A 13,481-nucleotide genomic window follows, 5' to 3' on the forward strand; every position below is an offset into this window, starting at 1 on the left:
TGGCGTTCAAATGCTGTGGCAACGTCAGACGTGAAAGAGTTGAAAAATGCGTTGAACGAAAACACAATTTTTACTGGGTTTCGGTCAAATAGATGAACTGATAAGTCTAAAACGATACCTCTTAATAACATTGATATAATAAGTCATATTGCTATTATCATTATTCGGCATTTGTCGCTTTTGATTTGCGAAATATGATACAACTTAAATCGTGCAGATTTTGACCAAATTAATGGCTCTGGAACAGTCACTCAACAGACCAGGTGACACAGTTGTCGAGACTATTTGATAATGTGTCAAAATTTATTCAGTATTTTAATCATTTTATATTTACAACTTGTCGTTGTGTATTTAATCACCTATATCATTTTAAATATCAAATTCAATGCTGCATATCCAGCTTAGTTCGGTTAAAAAGAGTTAATTATTGTATAGCTATACTGTGTAATTGATTATGATTATCCTATTTATTCAGGTTAATATAAGTGACTGAAAAATCGTATTATTCAGTCAGCCAATGCAGTCACAGTGCTCTAATGTTGAACCTTCCTATGCAGCCTATAGGGTGCGTTCCTGCTCGCTCCTGCTTTTGCGTCATGACGCATCCGTCCTCGAGCGCCTCTCCTCCCCTCCTCCCTCCTGTCACATCTGGATCTGGCTTCTCTCATCAGCACCTCCCAGCACAGGGGGAGAGAGATAAAGAGAGAGAGAGAGAGAGAGAGAGAGAGAGAGAGAGAGAGAGAGAGAGAGAGAGAGAGAAACGATCGGAGAAGCGGAGGTACCTCGGTCGATGCAGCTCTCTCTTTTACAACCGAGCAAAATCGAGGAGAGTGGAAGGACATCTCATCTTCTCATCCGCACTCACGGATATTTTGCATCCCCTCCTGTCCAGTTTCTTTTCTCTTCTCCTCTTCCCCCTTCTTGTCTTCGGTATGATGAGCTCCAGTTTACTGGAAAACCCGGTGCAGGCGATTTTGTACCTGCGGGAGCTCACCACCATCGTCCAGAACCAGCAGAGCCTCATCCAGACACAGCGTGCCCGGATAGAGGAGCTGGACCGGCGTGTGGATGAGCTCATCGGCGAGAACAGGCACCTGCGAGATGTCAGGGTACAGCAGCAGCATCCTTACCATCACCACCACCACCACCATCACCCCGACCCCAGCTGCCTTCTTCATCACCACCACCCTCAGGACCAGCTCAAGACAAGTGCGGGGTCTCTGACAGACCATGCGGCTCAACCAGCACAGGTAGAGGCGGCTCCTGGGGTCCAGCCCCCGCCTCCACAACCTATGGACCCTGGGGACATGCAGCTTGTCCCAGCCGACCCGTCTATGGTTTCCCCAGTTGAAAGTGACCCAGAAAACGGTGGAAGTTGCTCCAGCTGCCGTTCTTTGGTTCCGATGACCCCGACAACCCTCTGCCGGACACTGGCTCTGGCCAAGAAATCCGAGTGAGTGTGTTTGCATGTTTGTCTTAAAACAGTCAAATATCTCCACATTTAGTCATCGTGCTCTGCAGCATCGACCCATATCTTGACTATAATCGCTTTTCTCAAATGATTCGTGGTATTTGTGTATAGCACTGCCCCCAAAACTGTATAATTATAAACCTGTACGCGCGCACGTGCGTGTCCTGCAAATTGAGAGTCTGATTAATGAAGAAGATGCTCGAAAATTGTCAGCTGTGTGCTGTGTGTGTATGTGTGTATGTATGTGTGTGTCTGCCGAGGACCCTGGCAGTAGAGAGAGTGCTGGATTATTTAAATGAGAAACTGGATCACCATCACTGGATCATTACATAACAAACAGCTGTAGGCCCGTGTGTGTGTGTGTGTGTGTGTGTGTGTGTGTGTGTGAGAGAGAGAGAGAGAGAGAGAGAGAGAGAGAGAGAGAGAGAGAGAGAGTTAGTGTATTGGTCAATGTCAGCTCAAGAAAGGAGCAGTTTCACGTATGATGATGATGATGACACACCGTGAGTCGCTGTCCATGGTGCTGCTTGTTAATTACTGCACGGGATGGGGGGGGGGGGGGGGGTCTCGGGGGACCTTTAGGCCTCTGATGTTGCCTGTTAGATGAGACACACGTGCACGCAGTCATGCACACACACACACACACACACACACACACACACACACACCATTCTTCACGCATCATCTAATGAAAGAAAAGCCATCTTTCTCTCTTTTTCTGGTGCATGTGTGGTGTGTGTATGTGTGTACGTGTGTATGTGTGTACGTGTGTGTGTGTGTGTGTGTGTGTGTGTGTGTGTGTGTGTGTGTGTGTGTGTGTGTGTGTGTGTTGTGTTGTATCCCAGCAGGAGTCCTGATTGGTCTCTCTGGGAGACCCCCACTAAGGGGAGCATCAGAGAACAGAAGAGGAGTTGAGAGGAGCAGGAGTGCATACATACATGTCAAGAACAGGATATTTATCCTACAGCAAATTCTTTACCTGCCACACCTCATATTCCCAGTTCTCAGAGGTCGTTTGTGTGTGTGTGTGTGTGTGTGTGTGTGTGTGTGTGTGTGTTTGCCTGTTGCTCTCCTCTACAGTGTTGCTTAGAACTGGAGTATCGCCCTCTAAAGAACTTAGCTCACGGCAACTATTTGTTATTCTTTGACAGGAATCCCTGTGACGCTAGTAATTAGTTTACTGGCTAGGCTTGGTAGAGGAAGAAACATTTGGGTAGATGGCGTTTCTGTCATTTCTGATGTGTGTCCTTGAATGCAACTTTCCACCCCACACACTCCTTCTCTAGAAGTCTTCCTGGATCAGGCCATGAGCTCACATCATTACTAGTTTATTTTCTGAGCAGGTAAGGAGGGAGTGAGGCTCTCATTTGCATTTTTAGAGGATTCACCTCCCTGTCATTGCCTGCTGCATCCTGTCTGCAGCTGACTGGAGATCAGATCTGCCCTCTGGTCTTCCTGTTGTCGGTGACTTGTGTGCGTCAGCTTATATCTGTGTTAAAAACCTCTGTTTGCTTCTGTGTATATGTCATGCATACTGTTTATATGTAGGCGCTCATGTTGGCTGAGACATACACTTAATTTCTTTCAGTTTTTTGCATGTGTGATTGTTTATCTATTTGAATGGAAGCCAGTTTCTTTGCCCCACAGTGAAATAGCATGTGGGCTTGTGTGTTTTATATTGTTAGCAGCGTTTGCAATGCACGTGTATGCGCCTATGGGGGCAGAGAAAGGATGCTCTCCTCCACTCTTTCTCTCTCCAGCTGAGCCTCCTATCTGCCCCACTTAGCCTGTGGAGCGAACGGTAATCAGCCATTCTCAGGAGAGAGAAAGGCAGAGAGAGAGAGAATGATAGAGAAAGGCAGCGAGAGAGAGAGAGAGAGAGAGAGAGAGAGAGAGGGGCACTCTCTATTACTGTCTCTGGTAGAGGCCTTGGAGGAGTCTAGAGGAGGGAGCTCCAGGCTGATGCTGGGATGGATGGACCAGTGTGAAGAGGGTGAGACAGGTGCAGGGATCCAGAGAGAGAGAGAGAGACAGACAGACAGACAGACAGACAGACAGATAGATGAAGAGAGGGTGCATTTGGGGTAGCTGTCGCCTTGGTTTATCCACGTTGCTGGCAGACACATAGATAGGTTGGATCACTGAGGCACTGTGGCATCCTGTGGTGCACTGGATGGAGTACACACTGGCATCATTCCACGTCCAAATGTTGCTCCTTCTCCCCATTTTTCTTACACCAGCTACGGGATCATGATGTGTTTAAAGTACCTCTTACAAAATAGGAATGGTGTAAGGGAGGGCAGCTAGAGAGAGAGAGAGAGAGACAGAGAGAGAGAGAGACTCCAGCCGACAGCAGGAGGCATGTACTCTTAAAATATTCACCTGTTCTCTTTGTAAGAGTTGTTGGATACAGACGGCCACAATGTGCGGGTCTTGTATAGACAGATGGAGGAGCCTGCTGTGTGTGTGTGTGTGTATGTGTGTGTGTGTGTGTGTGTGTGTGTGTATGTGTGTATGGTGTGTGTGTGTGTGTGTGAGGGTGAGAGTGAGGGTGATTGTTGCTCCTCCCATCCACGAGGAGAGCTATTTTTTTCCATCAGTCACTTTTTCAATGATCGCTGACTTTCAAATATTGCTGTACATAATTAGATTAATTATTGTATTTTAGGATGTTATTTCACTTTCGGAATTCTGTTAAAAACACATATTAAGTGAGACTGTTTCGGACGTTTTGACCCTTCTGAACCTACCACACAGAGGTTGAACTGTTCATGGATTAATGGAACGTAAAGTCACCTACAAGAGTCTCCCAGTGATTTAAGAATTAAAAAGATGCATTATCGCTAACAGACTTTTAGATAGTCAAGGGCAAAGCACTGACTAAGTGCTTTAGTTATTATGTGTAACATAAAATAAACCTGATGAAAAAAGCAGGAAGCTAATTTGTTCAATCTGTCCATACTCTACTTCATGTCTTTTACTCTGATTGTAGCACATTTGAAAGTTACAGCGACTAAATGATCTGGTTGTGTATTATTGTTTGCCACTGGGTCGAGAGCGAGAAAGCCAAGGAAATAAGAGTTTAAAAATAATGAAAACTGAATTGTAACATAATCATTTTGGAGGCTTTAGGGTCCCTGATAGGTTACAGAGGGCAAATTGTTCTATTAAAGCAAAAAGTACTGCAATAACACTGCAGTTTCCTTGTCACTGTTTTTATTGGAAGTTTTTCATAAATTAAACAGAGGATTCTAAAATTATCTCAGTAAACTTTTTTTAACACACACATAAATAAAGATGAAGGCAATACAAACAATATGTTTATGGAGAGTGATGGAGGGCTGCGCCAGATGACCTGGCCTCCACAGTCACCTGACCTAAACCCAGTCTAGATGTTTGGGATGAGCTGGACCACTGAGTGAAGGCAAAAGGACCAACAAGTGCTCAGCATCACTGGGAACTCCTTCAAGACTGTTGGAAAACCATTTCAGGTGACGACCTCATGAACGCCAAGAGTGAGCAAAGCAGTAATCAAGGCAAAGGCTGGCTGTTTTGAAGAATCTAAAATATAAAACATGTTTGGATTTTAATTCCATATGTGTTCATTCATAGTTTTGATGCCTTCAGTGAGAATATATATATATATATATATATATATATATATATATATATGTACATATATATACATACAGTATATATGTACACACACACACACACCCCAAAAGGACAAAAAACAAACAAAACAAAAGAAACAATAAAGGAAAATAATTGAAGTGTCTAATTGAAAAAAACCCACTTATGTTCAATCACCATAAAACATTCAAAAAATGAAAACTTATTACTTAGGACGCAAAAATTCCCTAAATGAAACCAGCGTACATAAGAAAATGAATTTGAAAGATTGGGACAATCTATTTGAGCATATATAAAGAGGACAATGCAGAGCCCTGAAGTGGAAGAACCGCTGAGAGAAATGGTGAAGAGGGTGTGAGGGGTCCTCAGTGATAGAGCCTTTGTTGTGGGTGCATTAGTACTGAGTGTAGCCAGTGATTTGGTTTGCATGCTTGATGGCTCTTGCGAGTTATTTTTCTCTGCATTTCTCTGTGAGGAACTTGTACCAGGATGTGATGCTACTGACTGACTGACTGATGCAGTGAGATGCGCTGCTGTCACAATGTCCTGTCTGCTGGCGAGTCTTTTGTCTCTGCTCTCATTGCAAACCACTGCAGAAATGCTGCTTAATGGAGGTCAGATGTATATACTGTCTCTATGTGGGGGTGTTCGACAGCTTCAGAGCTTGATGGACACCAAACGTGGGCTGTAGCCGAAGTGTTTCCAAACACATGTGCCAGTGCATCCATTCCTTTTATAGCTCATGCAGAATTATGATATGACCGTGAAATGTTAATTTTAAACACAATGTCCCTTTTGTTAGGAGAGCCCAGTGTCGAGGACTTAAATGTATGATTCAGAGTTCTAAAAGTCAAAGTCTTTGATCGGGAAAAACAAGTTTTGCTATACAAGCTGTCAAAATAAAAGCAGAACCGGAAAGAACTGGGTTAAGGCAAAGGCCAGCAAACATCATACAGAAGGAAACAATCTTTAGACATCAAAATTAAACAGGAGCTGCCTAAAAACTGAGAAAATATAACCTAAAATGCCCGCAGACATGAGACTTCTAACTTGTGCAGATGGAAACTTTGCTGTTCACAAAAGTTTGTGTCTCAGCAGACATAAATCATCTTATCTAGAGATTATTCTGACCTAACCACGCTTCAGGAGAAATATACAGACCTGGAGGATAAATCAATGTAAGACAAATGGTTCTGTCCAGTTTGAGAAAAGCATTAGAAACACAACTTCTTTGGCTGCTTTTATCTTTTCATCTCACAGAGCAGATAAAATGCTTAATTTCAATCGCAGAAACACATTCCTGATCTTGTGCAGGCCCCTTATAATCGAATCAAGTTTTATTTAGGAACTCGCTGTCATCTTAAGAGCTAATTATTTCAGACAAATAAAGATCTGTGTGGTGAGGGAGAAAAATGATTGGACTGAGACAAGCGGAGGAAGCTGAATTTAAGAAGAATGAAGAAAATGGACAGAAAAAAAATCATATTAGTGTAGAATTGAGCCCAGCTTTGAGAATCTTATTTTCCTATCCTCTGGGCGTGGAAGTTGCTGTGAAAAGGAAGCTTTTTATAGCTTGCACTGTCATTCGGAGTCTTGCACTGACTGTGACTGCTTGTCACTGTGGGTCTGTATCATATGCAATATGCTGAGTGCAGGTCAGAAGGTGGACTATACCCCGGCCAGCTCAGTCAGCGTCAACTGAAGGTTTCAGCTGGTCATAGAAGGATCTCTTGTGACCTATGGACACCCCCAACACCTCTGAAAAAAATCTACAACATAATTTAAAGTCATGGTCATACAGAGTTTTCAGAGGTGGAAGGTTTTCAGCATTCGGAAGGTCAAAAAGGATCAACAGCTTTAAGAGGTGTGTCTTAGAGGACAGTGTCCCACATATCATAAATAAAGAGTAAATACAACACTACCAGTCAATACAAATTAGTAACCCTACCCACGCTCGCCCTCAAAGTTGCAAAAGTCAATCAATAAAATAAAAATAGCACTCACAAATAGATGTCTTGAGCTCATGGAGATGTTTCCTTCCTCCTGGGTCTTTTTTTTTTTTTTTTTTTTTTTGGGACTCCCTAATACAGAAATAGTCAGCAGTGCACATTTAGCATTAAATTAGTGGTGAGTGACAGCTAACAAAAGCTACAGCAACAAGACAACAGCAAAACTGCCCAGATGTATGTTCAAACTAGATCAAAACGATAACACTTCATTTCAGCGCTCATTTATGGTAGCTTCACACATTTAGCCCAATCAACCTGCTAGTTCAGCTAGGAAAAATGAATTCGTTTAGGTCGACTGCTTTTATTACTGAGTATACGGATGCATGAAGCAGACGTGGATGAAACTGGTAAACGATGCACTTGGGAGTTTCTAAATTGGTGTTTTTGGGCAGTATTGCTTTTGTTTTGTTGCAGTACCTGTTGATAGCCATTAGCTCTGAGCTAAATATATGGGCCTGGCTCTTTCTGCATTCTGGAGTCACACTGACACAGGTGGGAATGGTTTCATTGTGAGCCCATGTGTATTTGAAATGCAAACCCCCCCCCCCCAAAAAAAAAACAAACAGTTTTTGGGTGAAGTATCCCTTTAAGACAGTCACCAATGTGAGACTTATGAGCATGAGATGTTTCTTGATTTTTTTGTTCTCTTCATTCTAAATTGCTCCAGATGAGAGCACCAGCAAAATGCCTAAAATATGAATGTAAATGTAAAATGTATGAGAGAGAAATGAGAAGTGAAGTTAAGAGGCAGGAAACAGAGCTGGAGTAACCATCTGTCCAGATTGGGTTTGGGAATACTGCTAAATCACCACTGCGCCGATGAATGCAGGGAGGGGGGTATGAACAAGTACATCCGGACACACACACCCACACACATGCACTCACAAACATATAAACACACACATTGCAAGTGTTCTCAGCTTGGAATTGACCTACATAGGGTATTTACCCCGGGATCAGTGCCAAATCTCCAGAAGAGTCTAATGAGAGTCTCTTTCGGATCTGTTGGGATGTTTGACAAAGAATGATCAGAGCCAAACAACTAGCAATCGCTAATAATATGTGAATGACTTGCTGTCCTTCCAATTCTGTCTGCCTGTTCTGTTCACACTCTCCTCTCTCACCTAACATCCTCTCTCTTCTGTGTGTCTCTACAGAAGTGAGACTGTGCTGCATCAGTTTTGTTGCCCCGCCCCTGAGCATCCAGAGGCTGACACCAGTGGCTCGTCCAGGTAAGAATGATGGCTCAGAGGTATATATATGTCATTCGTTTGTTCTCTCTGTGTGCATGCAGAGCAGCTACGGTCATTGAATTTGCATCTGTTTAAGTTCAGTGCTTCGTAATGAATGTATTGATCCTACAGCCTCAAAGGTATTGAACTTAGGCCTATACAAAGACAGAAAGAGCAGAAGGAGGGGATATGAAGTGATATTGCCAATATACAGTGCTCATGGCAACCCTGTAATGACGCAACGGCTATCACTACCATAGTAACCGGAGGACAGAAGTGTTGACTTTCAGAAGCTACTGTAGCCTCTTGTGCTGTCTGCGTGGGCAGGTTTGTCTGTTTGTTGTATGAATTTGTTCTTTTAGAATGTGTTTGTGCGAGGAAGAGGAGGCGTGTGAATGTGTGACGTTTCACTCAGGGATGTTTGAATGAGCAAAGCTCCATTTGCAACTTTTAAAAAAATGCGTCTAATCCTGCTCTGTTTAAAAAAAGGAATAAATCTAGACCTCCCCAGTTACAGCTCTTCATCTACTCTCTCACCCTTGTGTTGCTTTATTTCTGTATGCAACGCTACTCATTATTTATCTGGCTGTTGAAAGACCTTGTCTTTGTTAATCATCCTATCAAGTCCCACTTTTATTCACATTACCTTGTGTCTGGCTGGAATTCCTCTCTTTTTCTTTTTCTGATCTGATGACTTAACTCCTAAACACCCACGTCGTCCTGATTGGACGAGCTAATAGGCCCGCAGCAGTGGACAGCCAGCTGAGATGATGAGACGAGCAGAGGAGCTGTGTAACACCATAATTCCTTATTACTGTCACATGATGTTGTGTGTGTGTGTGTGTGTGTGTGTGCGCGCGCGTGCCTGGTGGCTGCACCTCATCTACACTTTTGCTGTCATGTGCTGTAACCATCGGAGCACACAAACCTCCCTTGTGACATCATCTTGCCTGTAGCCCCTCTAACCTGCCATGCCTTCTCTCTCCTCTACGTGTGTGTGTGTGTGTGTGTGTGTGTGTGTGTGTGTGTGTGTGTGTGTGTGTGTGTGTGTGTGTGTGTGTGTATGTCTGCATCTCTGTGTCTGTCTGTTTGGGTGTGTGTGCAGACGTGTTTGTCTTTTTTGGACCCTGGCAGATGTTCATACCTCAACTATGATGTCACAAGTGCAGGCGGAGATTACGAGTGTGTGCCTGATGTTGCTGCTGCTACATATGTGTGTGGGTGATGGTGAGTGTGTATAGTGCACATATCGTTATGGAGGCTTTGGCTGTCCAGATGCATTAATAGCTGCTTTTAAATCCTCTAATGTATTCTAATGTACTCTAATGTATTCTGATGCAGCGCTGGGGCATGGCAGTGTTTTATTAGAGCTTTTGAAAGAGACAGCCTCCAGCACATCACATCTCCACGTACTTCACATACACACACACACACGCGCACACACACACACACACACACTCAATATCTGCCCTTTTCCTCTCTCTCTTTCCATCTCTGTCATTCCTCTGGTTCCACTCTTTACTTTTTCCACTCTATTTTCATTCTCTGACTCAGGCGCTTCATCTCATTTAAAGATATGACGAGCTCCTCTGGCCCTATCTCTGACTTTGGACTCAGGACACTCAATAGTTGCTTTCATGGCAATCAGAGAAAACAAAGAGGAACTTTCGAGATGCACTCATTATTTAACCATGAGTAGGGTTTTCATCCTTTTATCCAGTCTTGTTTAGTGCCGGTCCCTTTTGTGTGAAAATGATTAGAGTAAGCACTATCGTTGGGTGGAAGACAGCTTGCAAAGACACACACACACATACACAAACATGCACACGCACGTGCACGCACGCACGCGGGCGTGCACACACACACGCACAGACGCGCACGCACGCGCGTGCACGCACACACACTCACACACACACTCACACACACACTATCATCAACTGAACACTATTTTAAAACATCTTGAGGCTTCCTTCTATGCTTACATCAGTCCAGGATTGCTGCGTAAATGTGCTGAATGTCCATGCTTTCTCCTTTTTCAGTAGTGGTGAGATGTCAGAATGGTTGACCATAATATGACAGCATTTTTCAAAAGTTAAATCTTTTCAGAATGAACTGAACTCGGAGAGAAAATACATTTTTTGCTGTGTCATGGTAGCATTGTGCTGTGGTAAGCTTCCAAAAAGAACAATTGTTCCATCTGTGGACAAAACTTGGGATTAGAAGAGGAGGATGGGACACAAGGAGACAAAAGTTGAAATGAATGAAGAGAGGTATGAGTCAGACCCATTAATATATATGTAATTTTTTTAACTTTGTCACCACCTTCAGCCTGTGCTGTATCTCACAAGTGATTGTTTATCAAATATCAGCAGATCATTTGCTTTTTTTTTCTAATTTTTTATGTAAGTCATGTTTGACTTTGTGGATATTGTCTTTCAGTGACTTGCAATGCCAACAGGGATTTTTTTAATTCAATATGATATCATTGACTTTTCCTCCTCCTCATGATATAATCTGCACCACAGAGCATGAAAACGTATATAGAATAATCATCCTATGTCTGCAGAAGCCCCAGAGAGATAATTTTCATCACACCCAAATGTAGAATGCAGCTTTTCACATCTCGAAAACATCCAGCGGAGTAGTATTAGTGCAGCAAATGATCATTTGAGTGCAGCATCTACTCTTTCAACACACATTTCACAATAATCCAGTATCCATAGCACTCTGCATTTATGTCCTACCATTTAAATCCTTAGTACAGGCACTGGACGATCTTAATCCACCTCTTTGATTAATCAGGGTGCAGATTGATTCGTCATTATGCTGAGGGTTAAGGTTTCATCATCCCACTGATACTGTATATTGATTTTTGTGGTCTAATGGTGACAAGAAGACAAAGATTTGTTGGTCAGCAAGAGATTCCTCTATAAATTAAATCAGTTAGGAGAAAGCAGGGGCGTCACGGTGGTGCAGTGGTTAGCCCTGTCACCACCGGCTACCTGGAGCCTTTCGATGTGGTGTTTGCATGTTCTCCCTGTGCCTGCGTGGGTTCTCTCCAGGTGCTTCTGCTTCCTCTTGCGCATTAGTTTCACTGGGGACTCTAAATTGCTGTAGGTGGGAATATTGTCTGTTTCTACATGTCAGTCTTGTGATAGATTGCGTACTGCCCTGGGTCCAAGGTCTCGCTCAATTCCAGCTAGGACAGGCACCAGCTTCCTGTCATCCTGTACAGGATAAATAGTGACAACAGAAGGAGAAAGCCGAATTTATGCTTGACAAGTACACTAAAAAATCCCTCACTTGATTGAAAAATAGCGATTTTGCTTTCCATTCCATAATGCATTTGACAAATGTCGAAATTATAGCTATACAACATGCAATCTTTCTAATTATTTCTCATTTTTACATTATTTTAAATGAAATATTATGAATGATCAAAGCATGTTATGTTCATGCTGAACTCACTTCTTACGCAGTAGAAATGGGAATGACTGTTTTCTATTATTTTCAACCCAATGAATCAACTTGGTGGCACGGTGGTGCAGTGCTCAGCACTGTCGCCTCACAGCAAGAAGGTTCCGGGTTCGAGCCCTGGCTAAAGCATGGGATCTTTCTGTGTGGAGTCTCCATGTTCTCCCTGTTCCTGCGTGGGTTCTCTCTGGTACTCCAGCTTCCTCCCACAGTCCAAAGACATCAAGAGAGGACGAGGCTGATTGATACTCTAAATTGACCGTAGGTGTGACTGTGAGTGTGAATGGTTGTCTGTCCATATGTGTTGGCCCTGTGATGGGCTGGTGACCTGTCCAGGGTGAACCCCGCCTCTCACCCGAAGGCTGCTGGGATAGGCTCCAGCCCCCCGCAACCGTTAACAGGATAAGCGGTAGAAAATGGATGGATTGATGGATGAATGGATGAATCAACTAACAAAGAAGATTATTTGACGTTGAGTCAGTTATACTAAACGAAAATAAACAAATCATAAAAAGGTGACTTGCCCTGACTTTCATCTGCAGCAGAGCCACAAATCTGACCAAACAGGCCGGGGCATACAAACAGCCGTCCTCGCCTCGAGCCATCACAGTCACTCACCACTCTCCAACCTGCTGCTTCCCTCATGAACCTCTTCACACACCACATAGCTGATGACCTGCTGCTGCGATAACAGCAGAGTTTTGAAGGTCAGGGAGGAGGACTTATAGCTTTTCTGCTTTCATTTCTGTGGCAGTGGACAGATGCTGAGCCTGGAGGATGGAACGTCCTCTGGGGGACAGGAAGTTGAGGGGACCAAGAGGGAGGGTCCCAGCGAGTATGAGATAAGCCTGGAGAATAAAAACAAACAGGTATGTCTTTCTCAATGTCACCACTCCTTTATGTGTATGCTTTTACCCATAAACATATGATAGGACAGAGCGAATGATGGCTCACTCACCTTGAGTTGCATGAGAAGAGTTTGAAAGGATTGTTTGGCGTTGTGTCTCACTCAACAAATAGATGCCCATACAGATCTATTTCTGTCCCCGTTGACATGAAAAAGAACACCAGTGTTTCCACTTCCACAGCGACAGGAACATGAAAGATGCTAGGTTGTCATGGTAACAGCTAATAACTGCTTCTGGCGACTGGAGATGTCTATTTCTTATAGCAAACTGCTGAAGGGTCTGCTGTTGCTACTGCCACTACTGCTGCAACACGAGTGTGTGAGTGTATGTGCGTGAATGTGCGTGTTTAAAAGCATGTGCCTCCGTTGTGAATGTGGCTGTCCTCCTTTCTCTACCTTTCTGTCTCTTTGCTTCCCCCCCCCCCCCACCTCCGTCTCCCTCTTGCTGAAAATATTGGAGGGCAAGATTCTGGAGGATGCTAAGATTTGGAGCTGAGCTGCTCTGCCAACAAGTGGAACATGTATGGGCATGGCAGGCATTGAGCTCTTCTGATCATTGTAGCAACTGCACCTTTGTCACAGCCTATCCATCCACATTCCCATGGCCAGTCCATTAGTTTTAGCTGCTAAAGGATGATAGATGATGTTTACTTTCATAACATAAACCCTCACTGGTTTAAAAAGAGCGGACAGATAAGTAAGAAGACTCAAGTAATGCTGAACATCTTTTGATCTTTAGTAGACATGGGCACAAA

At 43.6% G+C, this 13,481-nt stretch overlaps 1 protein-coding gene across 2 annotated transcripts in view; it reads left to right on the forward strand.

Annotated features, from left to right (window-relative positions):
- The first annotated feature begins 760 nt into the window (after nucleotides 1-760).
- The window catches only part of iqsec3b (IQ motif and Sec7 domain ArfGEF 3b), a 30,074-nt gene continuing 17,353 nt past the window's right edge, over nucleotides 761-13,481 (forward strand). For both annotated transcript variants that reach the window (XM_086208911.1, XM_086208912.1), the window contains exons 1-3: nucleotides 761-1,453; nucleotides 8,271-8,345; nucleotides 12,574-12,688. In XM_086208911.1, the coding sequence (XP_086065037.1) occupies nucleotides 933-1,453; nucleotides 8,271-8,345; nucleotides 12,574-12,688 (711 nt within the window). In that variant the 5' untranslated portion in view covers nucleotides 761-932. The remainder of the gene's footprint in view (nucleotides 1,454-8,270; nucleotides 8,346-12,573; nucleotides 12,689-13,481) is intronic.

The sequence above is a fragment of the Aulostomus chinensis genome, chromosome 7 (genome assembly GCF_037954235.1).
Source record: "Aulostomus chinensis isolate RoL2024-O1b breed Wild chromosome 7, RoL_Achi_v1.0, whole genome shotgun sequence".
NCBI classification, from domain to species: Eukaryota; Metazoa; Chordata; class Actinopteri; order Syngnathiformes; family Aulostomidae; genus Aulostomus; species Aulostomus chinensis.